Source organism: Rhipicephalus sanguineus, chromosome 3, assembly GCF_013339695.2.
Source record: "Rhipicephalus sanguineus isolate Rsan-2018 chromosome 3, BIME_Rsan_1.4, whole genome shotgun sequence".
Taxonomy (NCBI): domain Eukaryota; kingdom Metazoa; phylum Arthropoda; class Arachnida; order Ixodida; family Ixodidae; genus Rhipicephalus; species Rhipicephalus sanguineus.
This window is the reverse complement of record NC_051178.1, coordinates 204,309,199-204,323,829: the sequence shown is the minus strand read 5'-3', so window position 1 is coordinate 204,323,829 and position 14,631 is coordinate 204,309,199. Positions and strand designations below refer to the sequence as shown.

The window sequence follows — 14,631 nt, the reverse complement described above, 5'->3', positions numbered from 1 at the left end:
AAGCAGCTGCAAGCAACATCGTGGCTTTGTGGTAAGACACCTGCTTGCCACGCGAACGGCCCGGGTTCGATCCTCATTGGGGCCGAAGATTTTATCGATTATTTTATTTGCTACTTTCTCGATTTTTCGCTCACGGATGATTTTCCGCTCACAACCAACGGTGCCGACGCCGACAGCGGAATTTCTGCGACACGAGCTCTCTAACGCTACCGCGTTAATATAAACTGTCACTAACCTGTGGCGCATACCTATGTACCTCGGCCCGTGGTAAGCGGGTATGTGCCACACGTGTCTGGAGGAAAGGGTTTGACGACGTACGCGACAGGATTTTCACTTTATTCATGTCTTGACCCGACAGTCATATTCGTCAAATCATGTTACCCTCCCATGCCAATTTTGGTCTGCACGAAGTTAAGGAGGCGATCATGAGAGCCCCAAGACGTAGGCGGCTAGATATATAGATAGATAGATGCGTAGGAAGAAACGCGCAAAGTGCCAGAGGTTCGCTAAGAAATGCTTCGCATTTAAAATGCTTCCGAAGCGCGGTATCGAACCCGGGACCTCTTGCTCCGCAGCGAGTGGCGCTAACCACTACGCCACGAAACGCAGATCCTCCACGTAGCTAACGGCGAGCGTTATATACACACCCTTTACCGCTGAACGGGCTCAGAGATGGCAGGCGCTTATAAGCGTTTCTTCATTACCAGCGAGATGGCGCTAGGAGCGCGACGGGCGCATTTAAAAGTCGCCGGCGAGCTCGCTCACTTCTTATATTTGCGCAGAGAGAACCTTGCTCTTCCGCTGTCTGCTCGCGCGGTTTTCTCGTGGTGAGGGGAATAGGGATGTTTCGAGCTTTCACCGTGATGTCCGCGCTCATGTTACGGAGCGTACCAAAGTCACTCGAGCTCAAGGGACGCCGCTAAACGAACAAACAGAAGATGAGCGCGAACTATCAAGTGTCACAGCTCGACACTTGAAGCACGCTAGTTTCCTTCGCTGCTTCGGCCGCCTTTGCAACAGGAGCGCTGTTCAAACTGAGAGTATCCATAGGCGAGCCTCAATTCGTATAACATTAGTTTCTTGCTATCGCGATCATTGCTTCGCCCTTGCTGCGAAACTGTGACTTTTTTTTCTTTCACTCACGTGAACACCGCAAAGAGGAAGTGGACGAAGTACACGCGCATCTGGCGCGCTCTCTTCTTTTTCGTTCATATTTCTGAACCTCACACGACCTTGAAATACAGACATTTAAGGATATCACCTTAAAATCTGAATTGCACTCTTGTAATCTTCCATTACATGCTGGAAACCGTGGAAGCTCTCTTCAAATCAAGGAGAGGGATATGAACAGTCTAGTTGGACCCATAGCGATGTGGTGTGATGTGGGCGCGTTATCCGAAGGTCGGAGGTTCGGTTGCTGCCGGCTGCAAGTTGTCCATTAGTCCATTTTACTTTCTTTACGTTTCCTTTTCCCCGTAACAATATCGTAATTACTATGATACAGTTAAAACAGCACAACTAACGCCCTTATACCTTCCTTGGCGTCATTGTCTGTTGGTTTTCATTAAGTTTGTATCAACAAAGAAACAAGCTCTTAAAATTCTCACGCGTTCCATTAACGTCACTGTTTTACGCTTTGCTTTTCAGATTAAATAGGCGTTTTGCTCAGTTGTGCAGACGAAGTTAATAAAACAAAATAATGGCACAGTGCTCATTCAACTTGCCCATTTGCATATGTGGGAACCTATTCTCAGAAGTCAATAAGAGTAGAAACTTTCTCGCAAGTGCTGAAAAGCGTTCTGTCTGCACTAATTGGTCTCAAATTGAACTGAGTCTTTTGGGAAGTTTCTTGATTTTAAGAGTCGCAAAAATTAGTGCGCGAAAGTGAAAGAAAGATAATTAGAGTGAAGTTTAATAATGCATTTTATCAAACATTATAATGAGGTCTGGGTAAGCGACCAAGATATACGGGGCGAGGAGGTCCCGCATAATAAAAGCGACCATGACAGCTCTTCATTTGTTACCGAGAAAGCAGAAAGCACCACGGTGGTCGTCATATTTCATTGTGAATAGAAAGCGTCAGTTTTTGTCTTTTTTCTTTGAAAAATAAAAACAGAAAACGAAAAAATAAATAGTCGTCATCATCATAGAGCTCAGGACCAGTTTTCCTAAAGTAAAGCAAGCAAAGAATGTTAATGCTGAGGACAAAAATGATGACGTCAGTGATAAGCTGAATCTGTTCGCATAACAAATGGCCTTTCTTGCTGCTTTACTTGATCGGTCAATATTATGCCATACATAGTGATCAATCAATCAATCAATCAATCAATCAATCAATCAATCAAACAAACAGTTTCAATAAGCCTTACGTACACCTTGTCATTCAAGAACGCTACACGTGCAGCGGGCGCCGATATTTAGAAGCCCACCAAGTTATGCTTTCGCCGCAACGCTCGACGTAAGCATTCGAATCGTCATCGTAATCACCTTCATCATCATCGTCGACGTAATGGTCATCACACGGATGTCCATGGCAGGACGAAGGCCTTCCCCAACGATCCGCAATGTTCCATGTCTTACTCCAGCTGATTCCTTCTCACGCCTGCGAACTTCCCGATTGCATCACAACTGCACGCTTATTTTCCCTCGCCACCCCATCCTGTCACTGGAACATATGCGATGCTCCGTGAATTATAGAGGGTGACGCGGGTATTCCTCCGAAATGCTTGTTCCTAGAATGCACTTTCGCTCGAAAGAGATGGGCTTATCTAATGTGAGAATGAAGACGTAAGATGAAAGATGGAGGAAGCAAACGTGCGTCAATAAGTGAAAAGCGATGGGGAACAACTGCGCTAAAAAATCCGCGCAGAATGTTCTTGCTATAGGAGAAAGAATTACGATACGTCGCTAACGTTTCGCGCGCTCATCCCGCTAGAGAATTCTTTCTCCGCTACAAAGTGATAAACACGCCTTTGACTTATCTGTACCGAATAGTACGCTCGCTTTTCTTTTCAAATAAAAATACTAAAATCTTTTTAAACAGTAACTCCCGGTTGGAAAAACATCAGTGATCCTCGAACTAGAGGCCACGATAAATGGTTGGTACCGACTATAACGCACACCTTATGGCGAAACAATTACTGGCTTTAAATGTTCCGTATCTCTCAAACAAATAGAAAAGAAATATAAGAAGCAGAGGATTGATCTTTACAACGTTTGTAAAAAAAGATTTGCGCGAATATTTTATTTCAGAACTGCACTAACGCTGCTACTACTTCTTACCCCAACACATTTTTTTATTGTGCCAGATAAACATTTTTTACTACTTTTATAGCGGTTATTCAATGAAATAGACCTGTTACACCCACACATGTTTAAGTGCAAGTATCATTATGTTCACTGAAATTCGATGCCACTACTTTTTATTGCACTATTTTTTCGTTTATCTATGCGCATGCATCTATGCACATTTTTAAGAGCCAAGCTGTTTAAGCTAGCCGCTACATGTGCGGCCTACGGGTATGTGCCGTGCGGCCTATGAGAAAACTATCATCATCATAAACGGGTATGTGCCACAGAAATTGCGTAAATTTCAATACTCACCACTGGTCCTCTAAAAATGAAGAAGGCAACAGTTAGCCCAACAAATGGCTGCGGAGCGACGGCGGCGAGTCGAGGACCCCGAGTACGTGCAACGAGAGAATACTAGGGAACGAGAAAGGCAACGGAGTATGCGCGAAGACCCCTAAGTGATGGTAGGCCTAGGTCCACGACGACGTGCCCGTGGATCTATGAAAGGTGCGAACGCTTGGTTTCAGCGGAGATTTTGTCTCTGGAGTTCGGAGATCCGTGTCGTGTCTGTGACTGTCTGTGGTTTAATTGGAACCTCGCTGCGCTGTGAATCTACGAAGAAACAACCTAGCATCACCTAGCTAAAGCATATAAACGACCTAGAAGCAACTTATAAACAACCTGTATCACATGGGTAAGGGGTAGAAACAACCTAGAAGCAACCTGATTAGTCTTCAGAATCATCCATTTTCTCTGTTTCAAGCCATGCGCGGCTAAGTGCATGCTTCCACAACGCTATAAATTTTCTTGCTCATTATGTATGTTTATGTTGCCTATAAGTGCATGTGTATGTTGCCTTGTGTATGTGTCCCCAGGCACCTTCAAGCCGCTTTTCGCCGCTTTTCGCCTGGGTTGACCCCAACTATTATGTTGCAAATAAACGTTTTTGATCTGTTGATTGATTCAAAATGAAACGAAGACAACGCTTGCCTCCATCTAGCCTAGGTCCTTCTCGCAGAACACCCTAGATTTAGCAAGATTAATCACCAAGCTGAACAATCGCTGTGCTCAGCTGATCCATTGCTCTTGTCTCGTGACACGTAATTTAAGGAAAATTATTGGAAAGGAACGCTTTCTGGCTGCATACCCGCAACCTGTAACGTGTATGAAGGTATTTCGGCAAGGCTTAATGAGAGGCCATTGAGTATGATAGGGCACCTCAGGTTCTCTAATGCCCGCATAATGACTGCTCTCAGCATACAGACAAGGATCCGGACAATTTTAGTAAAACGAAAGCCTCAGGTGCCTCATCAAACGCGAAGATTGACCGTCCGGCGTCGACATCAACACGAGTGATATAAAATATCATGACCATTGCGTGAAGACGTCACAGCTCGCCAACATTTGCGACTTCACCACACGGCATCGTCGCTTGGTCAATGGTGGGCCGATCACTGAGGCAGTGCAGAACCACGTGATGTGCAGGAAGCTTACAATGGCTTCGAATCCATGGCTGCCTTTGACTCCCAAGTGAAGAAGAAAGTAAAATAAAGTGGAGGGACCCCTACCACCCGAAGGTACAACGAGTTTAAAGGCAATAAAAAATCACAGCATATCCACGGAGTGAATGATGATGAGTGGGCGAAGCTGCGGAGGTTCACCGGTAAACCGTGAATCTTCCGTGAATTCTGCCCAGTACATCATCACCGACGTGAGATCGGGCGCGTTTATACTAAAGATTCGATGAGTTATGACGACTTGCAGCTCACTTTAATTTTACATGTACGCTGTGAATTTTCATTGTTTAGAAAACCATTGCTTTAGAAAACATCTGGCGTCTTTCGTTAAGCAGCTGGCGTCTTTTCGTTTTGCTTTAGAAACATCTGGCGTTCTTTCGTTTTGCTTTTAGAAAACATCTGGCGTCTTTCATTGGTTTATTTCATCAATCAACGGCTTTTTGAACAAAATTTTTATTGTTTAATCACGCACAGGAGAAATCTCACCAGGCACTACCTTGGAGGTAAACAATGGCTGCTAATGGGAATGAGAGACAGAAGAAGTCGGCTTTTAGCTAACACTTACACTTCTACTTCTAACGTTTCCTACTGGAACATGCCAATGGCTGCTAATGGGGAATGAGAGACAGAAGAATTCGGCTTTTAGTTAACGCGCACGCTGCGAATTTTTTTATTGTTCAACAACGCACAGGAAAAATCTCCCACCGGCACCACCTTGAAGGTCAAAGCGTAAGACTGGTTACGCACTACGACTACTACGACTACGACTACGAGGGACGAACGGGTGCCGCCTTAAGGAGCTTCGCCCCTAAAAGATAAAGGGGAGACGGCAGTGCACCAAAAAGTAATTTGGAGTAAATTAGACAAGGCAAAAGTGCATAACCACGTTAGGTGCCGAAAGCTTTCGGAGGGGGGGGGGGGTTAGCCTTAAGAGTCATCTTAGGCGAATGCGTAAGGGACGTAACGGACGCTGTGAGTTTTCATCAAGCCAAGTGGAAGCACCCGCAGTGAAAAGTTCCTGCGCGATAGCCGGTCGTGAGGGTGCTGTAGTATACAGGAATGGTGATCCTATGCAATCAATTACTCAGACAAATGGTGACTCTACATGTCTCTAGGACAATCTGCGGTATACAGAAGTACCCGTCCTGCATTATGCAGGCGTCGCGTTGCTGTGAAAAACATAACTGTATACTTAGACATCAGACTTTTACTTCTCTGTCACGTTGCTTCAAACAACTGCAGAATCAGCAATAGCAGTTCCGCCAGTAAGACTTGCAGGTATGTCCATGCGCACAATGAGCAGAACGTTTCACTGGTTATTGTCAATTGATTGACAGTTATTCCTACTTTTATGGGCGAAGCACCTTAGCGTCTCGGCGTGTTGGCATGTTTAATGCATCGTCGTCTGCTGTCGGGTCGGTCCATTTGCTTGAACGCAAGAGAGGGCGCCACCGCCTCAGCGCTCGCCGTGTGGCGAGAGAGAGAGCGAATGGCACGCGTTGACTATGGAAACGCTATTTCTTCGATGGACGCTGAACTGCCAGCTCGCAAGGAACGAGAACGCGCCCTCAGCCGCGAGAGACAACGCCGACGCAGGCAGCGTCTGCTAGTGAGTTTCTTGACTGAAAAAATTGGCCGCGTATCTACGTGCTTCGCTGCAAATGTCGTCTAAAGACGATAGAAGAGGCGCTGCGTGAGATATGGACGCCATCTGGCAATATGTCGGGAAACACGAGTGCTGTGTTGCGGGCTGGTAGTCCCGGCGCAGCGGCAGGCGAAGACCGGCGGTGACCACCGCGACCGGTGGGGACGCCGGCCAGCCCGAACACGCTGTTTGGCGCGATGCACCGAAGGAGAAGAAACGTCCGCACTCAACGAGTACTCTCCACAAACTCTCTTACTTACACGTCGCCTGGGTAAAACAGGAATGCCAGAGCGGCGCCCCTTTCATTCGTACAATGCAATACTGAACCGAAACCGAAACACAACATGAGCTTGTGCAGAGGGCACGGAGGAAGACAAGTTTCAGCGCAGTCGCATTTTCAGCGCACCTTAAGAAACTAGGGTTGTAACATTGTAGGGCGAGTAGGGCCAGAAGGACCGTCACGACGAAAACCTGCCTCCTCAGTCGTATTCGCCTGGAACGTTGGTGTGGCTTCGCGTTCCCTCCTCCGCTCCTGGCCTTCCACAAAGCTACTGCCTAGTACGAAGGCCCCTACCGCGTCCTACGTCAAGCATCCCAAGTTAACTATATGATTGAGCCTGTTCAATCATCTACGGACCGCCGTCGTCGCGGCCGCGAGACTGTTCACGTCGATCGACTGAAGCCGCATTATGACCAACCTCCTTGATTATGACCAAGGAGGTTTATGACCCACCAGTTGTACCTGTTCCTTAGGTCGCCAGGATGGCTCCTTTTCCGCGGGGGAGTGATTTGTAACATGGTAGGGCGCAGACAAGAACGCCTGCGAAAGAAGAAGACGAAGACGGTTGTTGTTGGCGCTCGCGCTTGCTCGGCTTGGACCGCTGATCGCTTCAGCTGTGGCAATCTTTTAATAAACGCGTTACTGTCTCAACGTTAAACGCATACCATCAAGGTCTTTAAAATTGCGTATCTATGTATTTTCTGTTAAAGGAACATACCGTCTAATACTTACCTAGTGATGTTGCGCCTCAGATATGCGTAATGTTTGCTTTTTGATCAACAATGTACACAAGTATGAAACTAGTCAGCCGTTCACGATGGCTGGCCCTTGGGCAAGTGGTTCAACTTTGGCCGAGTGGTTGAATCGAGGTACGTGCCGACAAACAGAAAGACAGACCGAAATTTCTGCGTTTAAGTTCCCCAAGAAAGACTATCGTCTTTAAAAACCGACTGCTCGCGCTGCACAACCATTCACCAGCCACCCCGTATATATAGGCACTGGATCATGACCTGTAATGTAGTGCCGGTGGGAGATTTCTCTTGCGCGTAGTTGAATAAACAAAGATTCGCCGAGTACGCGCTAACTAAAAGCGGACTGCGTTTCTCTGTGTCTAATCTTTCTTCTTTCTCTCATTGCCCATTAGCAGTGATTTTAAAGACGATAGTCTTTCTTGGGGAACTTAAACGCAGAAATTTTGTGTTTAGAAAAAGTTTATTTCATCACAGAACGCTACTAACAGTTCAGTACAGTGTTGTAATCAAAGACAGTAACACATACAAGTGTCTGCGCACTATATACATGAAACATTTTTACACAGAAGTGCAAGTCCACAGGACGTCTTCAACACATGCTACTGTGGGCTAACATACACTTACAACAATCTTATTTTGGTCTGTCTTTCTGTTTGTCGGCACGTCCCTCGATTCAGCCACTCGGCCAAAGTTGAACCACTTGCCCAAGGGCCAGCCGTCTTGAACTGGTATGGCTGTTCATACTTGTGAACGTTGTCGATCAAAAAGTAAATATCATGCATATCTGAGGTGCAACATCACTAGGTAAGTATTAGGTGGCGTGTTCCTTTAATAGAAAATGCATACATACGTAATTTTAAGGATCCTAGTTTCTTAAGCTGCGCTGAAAATGCATAAGAATGGAAGCTTGAGCGAGTTGGTATGCGTTCATCTTTGTTTAAACAGCGCTCACTAGACGACGACGAAGTAAAAGAAGGCACAGGACAGGCAGCGCCTGTCCTGTGCCTTCTTTTACTTCGTCGTCGTCTAGTGAGCGCTGTTTCAACAAAGCTGAAAATGCGACTGCGCTGAAATTTGCCTTCCTCCGTGCCCTTCGCACGAGCTCATTGTTGTGTTTCGGTTTCGGTTCTGTATTGCACTGTGCGAATGCCATGGGTTGGTGTTGAAAAACTTTAGTTTTGAGAAGGCCAAGAAGGTGAAAAAAAAATATTTAAAAAATGAAAAAGCAGCGTTGTGGGCGGCCTTCAGGCTGCCGGTTGTGGGCGCCGCTCTGGCGTTCCTGTTTTACCCAGGCGACGTGTAAATAAAAGAGTGCGTGGAGAGTACTCGTTGAGTGCGGACGTTTCTCTGCTTCAGCGCTTCGCGCCAAACCGCGTTTTCGGGCTTGCTGGCGTCCCCGCCGGTCGCGTTAGTCACCGCCGGTCTTCGCCTGCTGCTGCGCCGGGACTACCAGCACGCAACACAGCACTCATGTTTCCCGACGTATTGCCAGATGGCGTCCATATCTCACACAGCGCCTCTTCTATCGTCTTTACACGACATTTGCAGCGAAGCACGCAGATACGCGGCCAATTTTTTCTGTGGGAAACACCTGCGCACACTGCACGCTTCGCCCATCCACAGGCTTCACGTTAGTGGAGCTGAAACACCCTTTTTGAAGACACAATGTACACAGGCAACCTTTTGACGTGCACGTTATCGGTATTTTGCTCTTCATGGGGACAACAGTCTACAGTACACTTAAGTAGGCGTTCCGGGCATATTTAGCTTTTCTTTTTTGTATTCCAAATGCTAACTTAGCGCCACTAAACAGGTTGTCTGACTTTGGTATGTGTAACCTTCAACCGTTCCCCTCCGCGCAGGTGACGACGGCGCAACCACCGACAATGGGGAAGACAGCAAGCGCGGACGCCTGAGGCTGCGGCGGTCGGACATGCGCCAAATGCACCGCGCTCGCAACCGCACGCTGAGGCTGACCATCATCATCGTGCTCGCCTTCTTCCTGTGCTGGACACCATACGTGACCATGGTGCTGTGGTACCAGATAGATCCGAGCGGCGCTGAGCACGTCAACGGATATCTGCAGTCGTCGCTCTTCATGTTCGCCGTGTCCAACTCGTGTGTGAATCCACTCGTCTACGGTAGCTACACCAAAAGCTTCAAGCGCATCCTGGCACAGGTGTGTGCACAGTACTTTAATGAAATCACCACCGTCGCCGTCTTTTATGGAATGGTAGATAAGCTCTGTAAGTAGTAAGCATACAATAGTTTTAATGCCTACGTCTATTTGAAAGGAAGGACAATTGCACCATGGTCTCGCCATCACGGGCCGACGGGCTCGTCCAACTGCTTACAGAGCTTTTTAGAGAGCCCCTCACCAGGCCACATAGCAAATTTTAGTGAGACGCTGGAAATTGTTGTGTGCCGAATGAAGAGCAGTACGCCGCAAGAATTTTTCAATTCGGTTCATTACCAGCCGAGAAAAACGATAAGTTGTAGCGGCGCGCAACCATGATGCGAGGAGGCGAGTTTCAAAACTTTGCCACTCGACCCGTGTAGCCTTCGCAAGCCAAATCCCTTTCCTGCCCTCCGCCATGCGCATGCATGGTCACGTGCACATGACGTGCCCGAGCCAGCGCCATCTAGGTGGCGTTGCCCGAGCACGTGTACCTACGAGGTGCCCGAGCACCTCGTACCTATTGTATCCCCACAAGCACAGAGCATTGTGGGGATACAATAGGTACGAGGTGCTTCGAGGTCTGTGGAAGGGTGTAATGGTTCCGGGGCTTACTTTTGGGAACTCAGTGGTGTGCATGAGAGCAGAGGTGCAATCGGGAATGGATATAAATCAAAGGACTGTGGGACGCCTCGCGTTGGGTGCTCACGGGAAGACGACAAATGAGGCTGTAAAGGGCGATATGGGATGGGCAGGTTTTGAGGCGAGGGAGGCTCAGAGCAAAATAAGGTTCGAAGAAAGGCTAAGGAATATGTAGGAGAGTAGATGGGCAGAGAAGGTGTTCCGTTACTTGTATAGGAAGAGCGTGGACACACAGTGGAGAAAAAGAACTAGGAGGCTCACTAGTAAATATACGGCTGGTAGTGTAAGCAGTATGTCAACAAAGAGCGTTAAGCGAAAAGTCAGAGAGGCGGAGAGGATTTACTGGATGACAGCTATGGAGAAAAAACCGGCTTTGAGTAACTACCGGAAGGGCAAAAATGAAATAAGGAGGGAGGCATTTTACGACAATTCAATGGGAAGCGCTTTACTGTTTGAAGCGAGATCGGGTTGCCTTAGAACGGGTAGTTATAAAGCGAGATTCAGTAAAGAAGAAGAACAATGCACGTGCTGCGGGGAAGATCAGGAAACGGCGGAGCATGTTCTGATTGAATGTGGAGACATCCACCCAGGTGTACGTTTGGGCACGAGCCTACATGACACCTTGGGTTTTAGAGACAATGGAAAGCTGAACACACCCGCGATTGAAATAAGTAAGAGACGGTTAGAGTATTGGTGGCAGAAAACTAGAGAGAAAGGACAAAAATAAATAATGGGGAAAAAAAAAATAAGGACATTCTGCCGTAAAGGGCACAGAACGAAGCTGAAAACTTAAGGTTTTTTTTTTGTCTTCTGGAGTAAAATAGTTTTAATTGAAGTAAAGACACTAGGCCAACGCTAAAAAAAAAGAAAAAGAGAGTAAAGGTTTTCTTTTTTTTTTTTTTCGAGCCTGGTGGCACACTTGTCACCGCCCCGTTATAAAGGGGACGCTCATAGCATCCATCCATCCATCCAGCGGCGTTGCACGGCTGCTACTTTTTTCTTTTTGTGTAGCGGCCGTGGGCGTTGTGTCAGCGGTCTCTGTGGTGTCACGGCCGCTACATAAAAAAGCGGCCGTGGTGGTGTACTGCCTGTTTCTGCGGGACGGGCATGAAAGCTGCGACATTTGTACGGGCACGAGAGTGGCGGTATCATGAGCCAGTGCCGCATTAACGTTAACTTGGACGCGGTAGAATAAATGATCATAATGAGTGCTCGAACGCGCCAGAAGATTACTTTCGTTTCCAGGGCTGGCGTCTGCTCGATGCGCTAACCGCGGGGACACGAACTCATGGGAAACGGAGGTACATTAGCCCCACATCTCGCCGCAATTCAGGAAAAAAAAAACGAAAAAGACGCACACATTTCCTTGGTGTGTCTCATTATTTCTCTCAAGTTTTATTAATCTATTCAAGCAACAAATTACACAAGCTACGCATGTCGTGTCAATTAATTATCGCAGTGTCACGTGCTACTGTTGGCGACGTCATAGCACAGTCGTCTACGTAGAGGAGCGACGTCACAGCACTACCATCTACGTAGGGCCATTTTCTCGTGTACGTCATCCCCTCATTCTCTGGGCGCGCGCCCGCGAGAGGAAGGGCAAGGAGCGTTCACCTTGAAATTTGATCCACTTCTGCGGCGCGTAGCGCTGCAAATTTTGGCAGACGTGATCGTGAATGCCCAGTGTATGCATTGCGCTCGTTAGCTCAGAATTGTTAAACCTGGTGAGGGGCCCTTTAACTGTGGACTAGCCTAAGGGACCGCCCTGTCGTCGTCTCACGTCTCGCGTCGATGCCATGCAGTCTCATGTCTCGCTTTGGCTTCGCGCAGATCCCACGTTTGGTACACATAAGCCGAGCAGACTGCACCTTTGGAACGCCTACGCGCGCTTGTCCGTGAGCGCCAGCGTCGTGGAACGGCTTATTCTTCTGTCCCAGCCAGCGAAGCGACAACGAAACGCCAGCGTGGGGAGTCAGAAGTACCGCGCTCGGAGCATCGAACAGTAGAAAAAAAGTAGAAAGGAGATCATAAAACAGAAAATAGATAACCGTGAAACAAATCCAATAATCACACGCAAAGAACTGAAAATAGCAGGAAAGAGCAAATAAACACAAGATAAGCACAAAGGAAACACAGGCGAATCAATGCTCCGCAGTTTCTACAGCTTTCACTTGGAGTGGAATTGGCTTTGATATGTATCCAATAAACAAATAAAGGAACTTTAATCTTAGAAGCCTCAAGTACGCGTGCACTCTTTGAGCTCAACTAGGTGACCTTAACGAGCCTCTCTCGACATGCTATGACCTGCGTAATGATGTCAGCAGGAAGCGATCCCTTTTCCTCGAATTCTTGGTTTCGTTGTTACTTAATGTCCCTAGATAAGTTCGTGCACTTTCGAATGATATAGCACGTGGTCATACAAATGCACTGATTATGTTCGTTGGTGTCTCGAAGCTCTACCGTCCGTGTATAGCCCTTTACAATCAAATACCTTTGTTAAGTAACCATGCTTGGTGGCATAAAGCAACCCGCAGATTCTGTCGCCCAATGCGGGTTATATTTCCTCTCCTAATGATCATGAATATTAATTGAACGAATACATTCGAATGAGTGGAAGGGTTGCACAAACAGGCATTTATTTTACGTGAAGAAGTGCTGGCATACCTGTGTACGTTAGAACGTACTGTTTGTTTTATGTTGGGGGAACGGGAGAAGGGAGGGCAAGTGCGGTGCAGTGTTTGCAAATTAAAGAGCTGCAGTAGGGTACGCATTTGGGATGGTTGGTTCATGATTAACAGTAGAAAACAGCGCTAAAAGCCGGGACGAAGAAAGGACACAAACCACGGTGTTGACTAACAACCACATGTTTGGTTGTTAGTCAGCGCCGTGGTTTGTGTCCTTTCTTCGTCCCGTCTTTTAGCGCTGTTTTCTACTGTTAAAGAGCTCTGCTTGCGCACTGGTGCTTTTTTCTTCAGCAACTGTAATCTGATGCGCTTAAATCTGTCAATATTTATCCAGAACCTCAGCGGAACTCAAAGGAAGGACAGGGTACGCATGAAGTGATTACAGGGACATAGCGGGGCGCTCCTCTATTTATATTTACATTACGCAATAATTTTTTTTCAAGAACTCTATCTACACAATGCGGATGAAGACTTCCTCTGCCAGTGCTTACTAAACTTCCATCGACCGACCAGTACGTCCGAATCACACATACGCAAACCTTTCTTTGCGAGGATACTGCTTAAACTATGTGGTCGATCAAAGGATTTGCAAGCAGAAAATGAAACTCTGCAAACTCTGCAAACTCTATGAAGTTTAGTGTGGTCTTTTCGGTATAAAAAGTTATTTTTTTAGGTACTCGTCACCACTGCGCTTTGGGGTCTCTACGTGGGTAATTGGTATATTTAAGCGATTAATTCATCATATAAATCACAAACAGTGCCAAGGAAAGATTGTGTGAGTATCCGAAAACTTAAGCATAGCGAATATTATCGCTTTTATTTCCCATAATTGCAGAAGCAGTGGTAGTTGCTATCATGGGGATTTGTACATCAATTTCCACTCCTTTTCTTTCATTGGAGCCACCTTAGCGATGCATGCAGTAGCATCATGCTTGACTTGATTCTTGTTTCGTGGTGTAAGATCCATGTAAATGCACTGAGTAAGACGACTTGATTCACCCAGCTACCGGTGTAATGAGACTGTCTCATGGGCAAAGAACAAAAAAAAAAAAAACACAGGGCAAGCACAGTTACTTTAGAAGGACACTATAGTGTCCTTCTAAGCTTCTAAAGGTATACGAGCTGTTCCGTCTCGCTGCTATATAGTAGCGAGACAGAATAGCACGTAGCTTTGCTGCTATACTATAATGTCGCATACATATCGTATAGCATTGTCGCCTCCTCTACTTCGTCTTGTTGCCCCGCCACGGTGGTCTAGTGGTTATGGCGCTCCACTGCTGACTCGAAGGTCGCGGGATCGAATCCCGGCGCGGCGGCTGCATTTTCGATGGAGGCGAAAATGGCTGAGGCCCGTGTACTTACCCCAGGTGGTCGAAATTTCCGGAGCCCTCCACTACGGCATCTCTCATAATCATATCGTAATTTTGGGACGTTAAACCCCAGATATTATTACTTCGTCTTGTTCCCGTTACACTTCTTCTTTTTTTATTTTTTTGCGCGTGGTATGCTTCGCAACGACGAGCACCAATGTTGAGGGCGTTTTGCGGCGTTGTCGACTCTTCCGTGCTGTTATTAAAGTCCGGCAACAAATAACACTTAACTCTGCGGTGACTACGCATTAGCAGGCACATTGGTGCCAGCTTC

General features: G+C 46.9%; 1 protein-coding gene across 1 annotated transcript in view; it reads left to right on the top strand.

Moving 5' to 3' along the window:
- LOC119388131 (adipokinetic hormone/corazonin-related peptide receptor variant I) overlaps positions 1-14,631 on the top strand; it is a 126,889-nt gene that overhangs the window by 111,314 nt on the left and 944 nt on the right. Inside the window, exon 3 of the mRNA XM_049414278.1 lies at positions 9,348-9,664. Within this exon, the coding sequence (XP_049270235.1) occupies positions 9,348-9,664 (317 nt within the window). The remainder of the gene's footprint in view (positions 1-9,347; positions 9,665-14,631) is intronic.